This window comes from Haemorhous mexicanus, chromosome 14 (assembly GCF_027477595.1).
Source record: "Haemorhous mexicanus isolate bHaeMex1 chromosome 14, bHaeMex1.pri, whole genome shotgun sequence".
Taxonomy (NCBI): Eukaryota; Metazoa; Chordata; class Aves; order Passeriformes; family Fringillidae; genus Haemorhous; species Haemorhous mexicanus.
The window spans coordinates 4,928,717-4,941,934 of NC_082354.1; the positions used below are offsets into that span (position 1 = coordinate 4,928,717).

Sequence of the window (13,218 nt, forward strand, 5' to 3'; positions counted from 1 at the left end):
AAGGGCGCCTGGCGTTCCTCCACGGGCTCGGGTCAATCGTTAATCGGGAGGGATTGCTTTCCGCTCTCTCAGGTAACCTCCCCGCGGCCCCCACCCGGCACAAAACGGGCACCCCCGGCAGTGGGGTGGAGCTGCAGCGCTGCGAGCGGAGACTCTCGCAGGGCCATGGGAACGTGAGCACACGGGAGGGACCTGGGCCACAAGCTGCGAGCCTCGGCTAGCGACAGAGGTGACAGCCAGCCCCCACCATGGTGTCCATGGGGCTCCAGCTGCTGGGCTACACCGTGGCCTTCCTGGGCTATATCGGCACGCTGACGGCCACGCTGCTACCCAGCTGGAAGACCAGCTCCTACATCGGCTCCAGCATCGTGACAGCCGTCAGCTTCACCAAGGGGCTGTGGATGGAGTGCGCCACGTACAGCACGGGCATCACCCAGTGCGACATCTACAGCTCCCTGCTCAACCTGCCCGCCGACATCCAGGCGGCCCAAGCGCTCATGGTGAGCTCCTGTGCCGTGTCCTCGCTGGCCTGCCTGCTCTCTGTCTTCGGCATGAGGTGCACCGTCTTCAGCCAGGGCTCGCCGGGCAAGGACCGCGTGGCGGTGGCGGGCGGCGCGGTCTTCGTCCTCGGGGGGCTGCTGTGCTTCATCCCGCTGGTGTGGAACATCCACGTGGTGCTGCGGGATTTCCGCAACCCCGTCATCCCCGACAGCATGAAGTTCGAGCTCGGGGAGGCTCTTTACCTCGGCATCATCTCCTCCCTCCTCTCCCTCGTCGGCGGCTTCATCCTCTGCACCTCCTGCCCTCCCCGGGACACCACGACCGCCTACTCCAGCGCCTACCAGCCCCAGCTGCTGGCGAGAAAAAGCCCCCAGCCCTCTGTCAGCCAGGTGCAGAAGACCAAGAATGAAGTCAATTCCTACAACCTGACAGGATACGTGTAGTGGCTGCAGGGGGAACCAGGCTGGCACCTCTCCCGGCTCCCAGAGCGTCCAGGCTGGCACGGAGGGAGCGCGGTAAGAGCAGAGGGCACGGGCATCGCTGCGTGCTGGGGGGGGTTGATCCCGCTCTCTCCCTGGCATTCTGAGAGCCTTGTGACTGCTCGGAGATTCCAGCTGGTGGCTTACACTGCTGAAGGACCCTGAATCTGGCTCCTGTTCTTTACTCTGTGCTGCCAGCTCACAGGCAGCTCCTGGCGTGGCGGGACCCCAGCCTGCAGCCCCAATGAGCCTACCTGGAAAGGGGAGTGGGCTTGTGGCCCCAGGGACCGGCCCGCTGGCCATGGAGGCATCGCAGCAGGGTCAAGGGCATGTGCGTGGGTCTGGAGGTGCTGCCGGGGGAGGGGGGGTGAGTGCTGGTTGCAAACCGATGTTGCAATAAATACGTCTTTCTAGCCGCACTGTATCCGAGATTTTCTCTAGCGCCGAGGGGCCGGCACGGGGCTGTGGAGGGGGCCAAGATGAGAAAGGTGCCCCTGGCCCTTGCTCTGGCCTGCCTCCCCCACCCCACGGCTGATGGCTTTGTCACCCGGGAGGCCAGGCAGGTGGGAGCACTGCTGAGGGGGAGGAGGGCCACTCCCTGGCACAGTTTGTCCCTGGGCACCACGCTGGGAGGTTGCCATGCACCGCTACTGCCAGGGTGCCAGCAGGGACATGCAGAGCTCCCTGTGGGATAATAGCAGGCAGCACCTTCCCTCTGTCCCCCCAGGCCTTCTTGCTTCTGGGAGTGCAGGTGAAACTAGGGTGCCCACAGGGGGCTTTATTGCCCCTGTGTGTGGCACACCCAAGTCCCCAGGTGGTGGGCAGCCCTGACATTCCCACATCCCCATCCCAGTGAGCACTGGCACCCTGGGCAAACATGGTCCCAAGGACCAGGGGCAGTTCCTGGCTATGGTGGAGTCTGAGCAGCCCAGCTCAGCTGCAGAGAGGCCTCACATGCAGGTCCTGAGCCCCGAGGTCCTTAAAGGGTCTGTTTTGGGAGAAAAATGCCACCAGTGAGACACTGGAAAGCTGCAAGGGATGGGCAGGCAGGAGCCAAGCGTGTGGAGGGACAGGCTGTGTGGCTGCAGCCCTGTGGGGGAACAGCAGCAGGACATCCACACAGGCTGCTGGTGGCACTGGGGGTGCTGGCACATGTCAGACCATGGCAGGAGAGGAGGTGCAGGCAGACCAGCCCCACAGCCCACCAGGGAGCAAGAGCATTTTAATCCATCTGCTGTACCACTGCCCCAGGTGAGAGGACCCCTGCTCTGCTGTGCCACAGCTCAGGGCCACCCAGAGACCACCTTGACCCCCAGGGAGCAGCAGGCCTTGGTCTACCTGCTGACCCCTCATAAAACAATTTAGATTAGGCCATGGAGAGGAAGGGACCATGTTCTGCACTCGAACGTCACCACCGTCACCCTTGCACCAGTGAAATCATGTTTGCTGTGGGGTTAGCACACTCCTGATAATGTTGGGTCACGCTTTCTCCCCTCCTCAGAGGGCAGGGAGCTACACAGGGACCCATCCCCAGGGTGACACTCGCTGAAGGGGACCAAGGTGGATCTCCAGGCAAAGGCCAGTGGCCCCATTTCCATGGCCAAGGGACAAAGCATATCATCAACCCTGGACCGGCTGAGTTATTTATTCCTACCCTGGGGAAAAGAGTGCCCTGGGGCATGCAAGAGGCTAAACCTGCTGGTGCAGCCCCCCAGGAGATGTTGCAAGTTCTGAGGGTCCTTTGGCCATAAATGGTATTTTTCTGGGCATCTGGTGGAGAGAGTGGGAGAGAAAATAGTTGGCACAAAACGTCACACCTTAAAGAGGAGGAATTCCTGGGCACTGGGTCCTTGCCCCTCGCCTCCCACCCCTGTCTGCAGGCAGAGGCTGTGCTAATTAAACAAAGGGGCATTTGAAACGCTCAGAGCTTTATTGGTGCTGGGCTTATTAATGCTTTAATTCAAGAAGCAGAAGGGAAGCTTCCCCCAGAAGGAGAAAGGCAGCTGGCACAGGCAGAAGCAGGCAGAGCTCAGAGCTGGGGTACAGAAACACCATCACACTGGAACAGGGACCAGTTCCCCAGGGCCACCAGCCCTGCCACAGGGGAGCCCCTGCATTAAGCAGTGGGTGGGTTCAGGGAAGGGAACATTTCTCCCCTCCAGCTCTCCTGGCCTTCAATGTGAATGCACCAAAAGATGTGAAACCTGGCTACAGGGCAAGGCAGGATGACACAAATTTTCCACTTGGGAAGGAGGATGGGGAAGGGGAGGGGAGGACACTGGGTGCACAGCTGTGGTGGCAATGGTTATCTCTGCATCATGCAATAGCCATGTTCTCATTATTGATAAAGCAGGTTCTTGAGGGCAGCCCGGATATCACCCAGCCTAGAGAGAACAGGAGCCCAGACTGCTCCAGGGGCAGCTCTGCTGATGGTGAGCGTGAGGGAAGGGATGGAGCCCAGCCAGCACAGAGCCAGCCCCTCAGAAGGCTCTTGCCCCTCACCAGCTCAGTGGCAAAAGCTGAGGGTGCTGCAGGATTCCTGCAGGAAAGGCATAGGGGAGCACAGCCAAGTTCAGGACAAGATGGAGGAAGCAGGGGTGGGCAGAGGGATGGGTGGGGAAGGGCTCTCTCCATCTCAAGCCCCCGCCTTGCAGACTGGTGTGGTGGAGTGGAGAGCCTTGCAGCCCTCACTGGAGGGCCAGGCTGCAGTGACTAATCCCCTGCCATAAGGAAATTAGTCCTTCTCCTCTTTCCCATCTAGATGATGCCTCGATGGAAGGAAAGGGGCAATAAAATAATATGCCCTTATCTTCAAAAGTGATAGAGGCACTATAAACACTCAGTACACCCCAACCCAGGATCAGGGACTGCAACCTCATCAGCTGGTCACGAGAAATGTGCAGAAAGTCACAACTTCTTCTTCCAAAGAGGGAGAAAGCCAGCCCATCTGCAAGGCCCCTGCATCCTACCCTTGCCCACCAAGCACTGCCCCAGGGGCAAGCAGAGCCTCTTCTTGTGCAGGGCACTGGGCAGGGATGCCCGGGTAAAAAAGGACACAGGTTTGCCCTAGAGCCACCAGGATCACACACCTCCTGCCTCCCTGGAGCCCTCCAGGCAAGCAGAGCTCCTTCTGGCATTCCCAACCCACTGCTCATCTCTGCCTGGCACAGCTGACCTGAAGCAGCAGCAAATAATCCATGCAAGCTCTCTGGGGAATATCAGGCCACATGCTGGGAGGGCCCATCTCTGCCCCCAGGAATTGCTCAGATAGGAGAGATGGGAGGGGGAAGGAGGTTCAGGCCAGCTTCTTGATGGGCTGAGGTACTTGGAAAGGACCAGCACATTCCTCCACCCTCTCCCCAGCCACAGCACACTCCCAGCTGCCTCCCACGCTGTGTCAGAGCCTCCTGGCCCCTCAGCAAGCCAGGGCTGATATGGAAGATTGCCCATGGCTCTGCAGCCTTTTCAGGAGCAGCAGAGGATACACAACCAAAAGGGGCTGCTCCGGACACCCCAAATCCTGACAGCCAGGCTGGGCTCAAGTCCCACTGGCAGGAGTGGGAGAGGCATTCCCTGCCCCAGCCATGCCCCTGAGCCCGGGAAAGAGCCTCATGTGTTCACCTCTGGTGTCTGTGGTGCTCAGCTGGCAATTGCAGTCACATTTCACCTCCAAAGGCTGCCTGCCCTCCTGGGGCTGTGGGGATGGCCCTGCTGAGTCAGGGCACACAACACAGGCTGTTGGTGCCCAGCTCTTCTGGTCCTGCTGGGAGACCTGGCACTGGAGGTGAGGAACAAGTTCCTCTTCAAAAAACACATTCCATCTGGGAAAAACTGGTGCACAAACTCATGGCTGTCCACAGCCTCCCAGGTGAGACCTGTTTAAAGGCACCTTAAAGGATCTTTCGGTCTTGAAGGAAAGATATGAGGGCAGAATGAACTCCATGACACTGCAGGGGACAGAGGCCTTTGGAGATTGCTAGAAAGCACCTTTCTGTTTGAACAACAGCTCAGAAATCTATCAGGAGGGTTATAAAAGGCATTTATCTCAGAAAAGCTGATACCCGTGGAGAGGACACGGATGTTTGATCTTCCAGGCGTTGCATTAACATCACAATCAGATTGTTCCATAATAATTAGAGTCTAATCTCTATTGGAGGAGCTTCAGGTTAGTGATCTCAGCAAGCCTCATGTACATGCAATCTGTAGCAGTAAAAAAGGCTTTGTTGTAGAACCCACATCATTTCAGTGAGCAAGGCATACTTTTATAGTGGTACAAACATAAGGTCTTCCACAAATTTTACAGAAGTATTGGGAAAAACATAGTCCATCTCCAAAATCTGCTTTGGAGAACTGGTTTAGAGAATTGCAGATAAATCGTGATGGTTCCACAGCACCACACTGGACAGAAGAGAGGAAGACCAGAGGATCCCAAACACCTTTGCATGGACAAACAGAGCTGCAACCCCCTTAGCAAGTCTAGAGAGTCATCCCAAGCAATCCCTGCTATCCTGTCACCTCCAGGCCTAAAGGCACCAACATTTTGGCAGCTGCTAACAAAGGTTCATACCTAGAAGATGCTCAGACCCCAGGCACAGCTGAGCCCTCCAGGCTCTCTGCTAAGCACCACGAGTCTGGAAGGAACAGATCTCCCCATAAGCAGAGAAACCAGTCAGCTTTGGGGCTGCCTTTTATCTCTGCTCAGGAAATGAGGGTGTGCTTTGAATGAAGTTTTTCCCACATTGGCAAGCTAATCTTTCCCCAGGTCAGGTGTCTTTTTTCACAGAACTTACAACACCCTCTACTTCTGGGATGTCCAGACTGCTAAAAAAGGCTGAGAGCAGAACAAGACTCACGTCAGAAACAGCATGATTGCCTCAAACTTGCTTTCCCAGAAAAGCTGTCTCTCTAGGTTTCTCAGGTCACTGGAGCAAAGTCCCACAGCACCAGCTCTACCTGGCAGGTGCTTCTAAGATTTCTCCAACAGATGCATTTTCATTACTCAAATTTTTAGCCCTTTCCTTTTGAGGCAGTGGGCACAATCTCAGCCTTCAGTATTTTTCGGGCATAGAAAAGCCCAGAGACTCTGCAGGCATTACAGAGCTAAGGGCTGACCTCAGCTATCCCTGGATGCACCACTGTGATGCTGACATGCCCTTTGAACAATTCCAGTACACTTTTACAGGAATGAGGGCACTGCTCTTTGGTTCTGCCCCACAGCCAGAGAAGCCAGGCACACATCTCACCGACCGCTGGAGCCTCTGATCCTCCCACGACTGAGAACCTCCTCCTCAGCCTTCTGCCCTTCCCAAACACCCTTTATTTTAATGTTCCCAGATTGTGAGCTGGCAGGATGTCTCACCCCAGGCCTGGCTGCTGGCCGGGGCAAGGCTCACTCCACCTCTGTGCTGCTGGGGAGGTGGCAGGGGAAGAGATATCAGGGAGAAAAACAATTAGCTCCTTGTTTCAAGGCAAGGAGAGCAGGCTTTGGGTCTAGGGACATCCTCAGCAAGGGGAAGGACCTCCCTGTTGCAAGGCAAAGCCCCTGGAAGTGGCTCCCAGAGCAAAGTCCCCATAGCCCAGCCCAGGGAGCTGCCAGGATCCTCCTAGCACACAATAAATTTCCACCTGCCTGGGCAGACCTGTCCCTGTAGCTGATACCCCAGGGCCTGCTCACAATCAAAGGTCCTGCTGTGGGTTATGGCCTCCTTCCCAAAGCTCAGGGAGCCCCATCTCCCTGCTGTGCTGGGTGACCAGCGTGCCAAGGGCTGATTCCTGCCTTGGGATTCTGCAGCTGAGAACTCTTTTACCTCACAGGTCACAGGTGCAGCTAATCCACCCAACTTCAGTACTGGGTAAGATCCTCATGGGGAATAAGCAGTGCCAAGCACAGTGCAAAGGCAGCCCAGTCCTGTGTGAGGAGACAAGTTTCCCTCAGCTGTCCCTCAGTGCAGCTGCCCTTTCCCATGGAAGATCTTTGCAAAGCAGAGGCAGGCTGCCCAGGAAATGCAGGACTAAAGATCCCAGCTCAGTAATGGGATGAAGAGAGCCACAGTTTCTTCAGCAGAGTGAGCTGAGGGGAAACACACCACTGCTCTTCCCTGGCTTCTTGCACTGCTGCCTGCTCCTGCACACCCCCATGCAATGCTGGGACCAAGGGCAGGACAGGCTGGGTCCCCCCAGGCCTTGCCAGGGCTGCTGGCTGCAGTCCCAGGACTTCCTGGGGCACAGCATGGTCCTGGCACAGTGGGCACTGGGAGGAGAAGGCTTTACCAAACATCCTTATCTCTGAGGATGCCCTTCTGACCTCCTCACCTCCAATAAGTGTTTATCTCCAGTACACAACTTAATCCCCCCAAGCTACTCTGGCAGCAGCTCCTGGCACAGGCATCCTCGAGAGAGTTTTGAAAGATGCAGAAGAGAAGTGCCAAGTTTCAAACTCAGCTACTCTGATACCAGCTTATCCAAGGAAAATTAATAGCTGCAGCTTGCCAAGCTACATCCATTTAGGAAATGCTCCATCACAGAACTACTTTGTGTGTTATTTCCTCACACTGGGGAAAACAAATCAGCTCAAGAAATGCCAAAAGACCCATGTATTGCTGTAAGGAGCATATATTTTTATCTTGCTGCTGATGTCAGACACAGAGAGGTGAGAATATGAAGCCTGCTAGCTGTTCACAGGCTGCTGAACGCTTCCGTAGGCTCACGGATCTCTGCTGATGGATGCTTGCATCAAAGCTGCCCTTTGCTCACCACCCCCTCATTCAGCACAGCCCATTCCTCTCACTAACTCCTCAGTGTCTGTTTTCTGCACATCACCGTGCTGGGCTTGGCTGGGCAGAATTTCCTTCACGGCAGCTGCTGTGGGGCTGGGTTTGGTTTTGTGCTGGGAGCAGGGCTGATAACCCAGGGATGTTTGAGCTCTCCCTGAGCAGGGATTGCACACAGCCAGGGCCTGTCCTGCTCCTCACCCTCACCACTGAGGAGCTGGGGGGCACAGCCAGGACAGCTGATCCCAGCTGACCCCAGGGACATCCCAGACCTCATGGCATCACCCTCAGCACTCAAAGCTGGGGGAGAAGGAGGAAGGGGAACATTCTGAGTTTGTCTTCCCAAGTAACTGATGGAGCCCTGCCTTCCTGGAGCACCTGCCTGCCATGGGAGGCAGTGGATGAATTCCCTGTTTTGCTTTGCTTGCATACACGACTTTTGCTTTAGTTATTAAACTGTCTTTATCTGAGCCCACAGGTTTTCTCACTTTTACTTTCCCAATTCTCTCCCCCATCCCACCGGCAGGGAGGGAGTGAGTGGCTGCGTGGGGCTGAGTTGCCAGCTGGGGTTAAACCATGACAATCACTCAACCACGTTCTCCTTTCCCTGGGTGGCAGGAATAAACCCGGAGACAGGTTTTAGCCCAAGGGCTTGACACACGCCATGAAAAACTCTGGGGATGTCTGTGAATAATCTGCTGAAAAATAAGGTCAAGTATGTTAGGGATAAAGTTCAGATCACAGAGCTACTTAAATGGGAGGGAATAAAAAAAGATGCAAAGAGGAGGAGCAGCAGCAGCTAAGATTACGCATATGTGCCGTGAAGAACATTGAGATCAAGTCTGAAGGAGGTGTGGACATTTCCTGCTTTAGAAGCAGCTTCGGAGAAGAAAATAAAGGTCTGTCTTTTCACCCACCCAGGGTAGATGCTTCAAAGCATGATTGGCTTTGGGGATAAAACTTCCCCAAATGGTCAGAAGCATGGATGCTCCCAAGATCATTGGCTATTTTGTACTTCAGAAAATATATTTCATGCAACCATAAAAACTGGTGCAAGCATCCCAAACACTGCTAAAGTAAAACTTCAGCTCATTGCAATATCCTGGTACAGATTCAATCTCCTCAACAGCTCTACTGAAAATGGAATATGATTGGGGTGTGGTTTGAGGACTGGCTGGAGAGATGACAGAAGCAAAACACCAAACAATGAATGAAGGTATGAAATGCTACTTTCAAACCATGAATGGAGGCATACCTTCAATCTCAAGTGTTCCCACCTGCAGCACTGACCTGGAAACACAGTAAACAACACAATCTGAGAAAGTCAAGAGAGGTCACAGAAACAGCTCTGAAATCTCAAAAGGTGAGCTGGAAATGAAACAGGATTCAACCAAGCAGGAGATCAGGAATGCTAGACACAGACACAGGTCCTACAGACTGCAAAAAACCCCACGGCCGTATAGACCTGGCCTTTCAGCCTGCAGTAGCAATAGAGAAAGTCCCTTCTGTGGTAAGTTAAAAATGCAGCCCTTTCAAGGGGGAAGTGATGTGGCACAACCCTCACCATGCAGGATGGGGGATCTCTGTCCACATCACTGTGTTGCTCAACTCTGACTCTCAGGCAACGGCACACAGCATGCATTTGGTGATATCACCTAAGCACTGGTTTCTGTCACATGGTCTCATGCCTTTCCAGGTAAAATGAAGAGTTTCAGTCAAAGGAGGGATGCTGGGCTGGCCACCCACGCACCCTGTCCTGCACACCCACGGCCTGAGCGAGAGAATGCACTTTAGGAATGTGTGACTGTAGGGGTGAGCTCTCCTCAGCTCCTTGGGGCCAGTCATTTCAAGGTATAAAGGAGGAAATCAGGTTTCAAGATGCTTCTGCACTGGAAACCAGCACAGGCTTGAACAATATTGAACTACTTGCACTTGCCCTTGCTTTCTTCCCATGAACCACATACTGCAGGCAGCATCTTTTGGGTGCAACTTCTCCCCTTTGTCACATCTGGCTGCTCCCAAACCCCTCATCTTCCTCAAAACCCCATCAGCCTCAACATTTCCAAGTTTAAAGTACAGCCATGTGTCACTGCGATATTTTATGAAAAATCCCTTCACCAGGATTTCTTCTCCTGGCAAGATGAGAAGCCTCAGCTTCTCCATGTTTTGCTCTTCTGGAATGTGATTTGGAGAATTGTTTACCCAGCATGTGAATTGTTTTTAATTAATGGCCAATCACAGCGCAGCTGTGTCAGACTCTGAGTCTGTCACGATTTTTTATTATTCATTCTTGTTAAGCCTTCTGATGTCTCCTTGCTCTTTCTTTAGTATAGTTTTAGTATATAATTTTCATATGATATTATATATGATTATATTATATTATTAATATAATAATATATAATAATGTATAATATAATATAGTAATATATAATAATATATAATAATAAAATATCAGCCTTCTGAGAACTTGGAGGCAATTCTCATCTCTCACCTTGTCCTGGGGACCCTCACAACACCACAACAATTGGTGACCACAGCCATGCTGCTGGCTGAAGAAGAGTCTAAGAAGACAAGCCTAAACAAGGGAAGCTGCCAGGCAGGACAGCATCAGCTGGAGAAGGAGGGAGCAGGGCTCAGGCAGGCTCCCCCAGAGCCTTGCAGCAGATCTGAGGCAAGCCCGGCATCAGCACCCACCGGCTGTTCCCATGGCTACCCGGGAAGAGAAATTGACTTCAAGGAACCTCGTGTCGCTACATTATTTAACAAACAGACAGTCACGCTCGGGAGGAAAACACAGGCAGGGACCCAGTTTAGCAGCTGCGTGGGCTGGACAGACTGATGGATGCCCTCATGGCATGGAAGGGCCCAAATCCAGCTCAGCCCAAGCCAGGCAGGGTGTTAGGCACAAGGAGAGTCCAGCATGGCCACAGCAGAGCCGTGCTGGTCCTGCAAGCCACAGCTGTTTGTCCAGAAACACAGCCAGACCGTGCACCTGACAGAGCCCGGGATGCCTGAGCTGTTGTGAAAGAATCCAAAGCCTGACTTGAGGAAAGGAAGGGCCTGACCCCACCTGCAGCCTGTGCTCTGCCCAGCAGAGCTGCTCAAAGGCAGCACTGGGCAAAGAGGAAAGGGATGTGGGCACAAAGGAAAGCTCAGGAGGGAAAAAGAGCATGGAGGAGTATTGCAATGCTGTGATGGCCCTGACGAGGGGAGAGAATGATGCATCTGACTCCATCTTATCAGAGGGCTAATTAATTACTTTATTATACTATATTATTCTATAACTCTGAAACTGGATCTGCCAAGCACTCAACCCTGCACACACTGCCCAGAATCTCATGGCTGTCACCCAACAGTCCTGACACACACACACACACCTTGCCCTGACAGGCCAAGGAAACAAAGCACCATCACTCTGGGTAAACAATCTCCATATTGCATTCTACTTTGGCACAACACAGGCACAGCAAATGAGATAAGAATTGTTTTTCCTTTCTCTGAGGTTCAGAGCATGTGAAACACAGAAATGTTCTTGGGAAGAATTGTGCCTGGCTTTTCTCTGTGCAGAGAAGTGTGGGGCTACAGAGGAGTTATAGGGGTGCTGGGAGAGATGAGCAGGCTTTGAGGGCAAAGGTGTTGATGGAGCTTATGTTGGAAAAGGGGCTCAGCATGGCAGCAGTGAGGAGAAACAAGAGGGGTCGGGGGGGGGGGGGGTTGTGGCTGGGGCAGGGAAAACAGGAGCAACAGGAGGGGTTTGGCCCCATGAGTGCCCCGAGCCAGCGAGGCATGAGCAGGATGAGCAGGATTGTTCTCACCACATCACGTTTTCAGTGCTGGTGTAACCCAGCCTATCCCCTTCCCCAAAATCCGGCAAGGAGGAGCAGAAGGTGACCCAGATCGCTCTGTGATTCACCAGCCAGCTGCAGAGGGCCACGACCCTGGGGTTCTGTGAGATGCCAGGGTCCAGCGGGCCATTCCGAGGACCCTTCAGGGCAGGCAGGGGACACGTGCGGGTCACAGGCAGGCCAGCAGTGCCACCGTGTGGGAGCAGGTCACCTCCTTCTGCAGGACACGGGCAGCGAGGGCTCTGCAGCGTGAGAGAAAACGCAAACACACATACATCTATAAATAAATTCAGCTCTCACCCTCCCCCCGTCCCGAAACTTTAAAAAAATGAGAGGCCTATCCAGAGACATTTTCTCAGCCAGAAACCTTCTCCTTGCTTGAAGCCAAAAGACTGTGTTGTCTCTCAAGTGATTTTCAATAACACCCAGAAAAATAACTATTTTACCAGGCACTGAAGGGAGACTGACAGGGCTGTAAATACCAGGGTCTTCCTTCTTGCTCATCTTGAAAACCAGGACTTTGGCCAGCTTCCAGTGTGCAGGGACCTCTCCAGGCTCCCAAGGCTTGAAAAATAATGGAGAGAGACCCTGTGATGACAGCATTTTCAGTACCCTGGGATGAGCCCCTCGTGCCCCATAGATTTGTGTGCATCCAGCTGGAGCAGCAAGCCTCACACATGTTCAGTTTTGGCTGTGAGTTTATCCTGCCCCAATCACAGCTCCAGGGGTCCCAGGGCCCATCTGATGTTAATGACAGAGGGGAAGAAGGCATTAAACATCTCTGCTTTGTCCATCTCTCTGTTTGTGAGGTGTCTGACCTCATCAAGTGCAGACCAGTGTGATCTCTGAGCTTTCTTTTGCTGTTAACATGTTTTAACAAGTCCTTTTTGCTGTCTTTCACAGCGCTGGCATGCTTGGACACAAATCAAGCTCTGGCCACACGAACTGTTGAACAGCATCCCCCTCATTTTCCTGTGTAACCTGTCCTTGTTTCCCATGGCCATACACTGGGCCTTCTGTTCCCCCCAGAAACAAGTCTCTATGACAATAACCTGTCTTTTTTTTTCTCCATAGGAGTGATTCTGATATGGAATGCAGGTCAGCTTGACCTTGTTGATGCCTCCAACCTCAATGGAGCATAGTCCTCAGCACTGGTTCTGGTATCTCTGACCCAAGGGCACCTGAGAAGGTGGGGTGATCCCAGAGGAGCACACAGAGAAAGGCAGTTTAACCCCTGTGTGCAGCACAGAGCACTGGGCACAGCTGATTCCAAGGAAAGGCACCAGCACAGTCAGGAGTTACAAGGAAACAGTGTTAGGAGAAGTTCTCTCTAGGCACCACTGTCCATTTGTGTTGGTTTCCTGAAGCACAAGGTTAAAATCCGGCATGTAGGGGTTTAGAACAGAAATGTAACTATCATTCTTATGGCAGCCACAAGTACTGCACAGGAGTTTTCACTGAACTTTCCAACACATTCTTAGGTCTCCATCCTCAGACAGTGCTGCTAACTTTGACATTGCTTCCTTCTCTGTTGAAAAGGGCCTTTATTATCTGGTTTCTAAGGTATAAAAATTTATTTCTTGGCCTCCAGAGCCAGCTGGTTTCCTTTCTACTTAATGATAA

General features: G+C 53.2%; 1 protein-coding gene across 1 annotated transcript; it reads left to right on the forward strand.

Moving 5' to 3' along the window:
• The first annotated feature begins 53 nt into the window (after positions 1–53).
• CLDN2 (claudin 2) lies at positions 54–1,393 on the forward strand. The gene has a single exon (XM_059859112.1). The coding sequence runs from the start codon at positions 249–251 to the stop codon at positions 942–944; it is 696 nt and encodes a 231-aa protein (XP_059715095.1). The 5' UTR covers positions 54–248; the 3' UTR covers positions 945–1,393.
• The last annotated feature ends 11,825 nt before the right edge of the window (positions 1,394–13,218 follow it).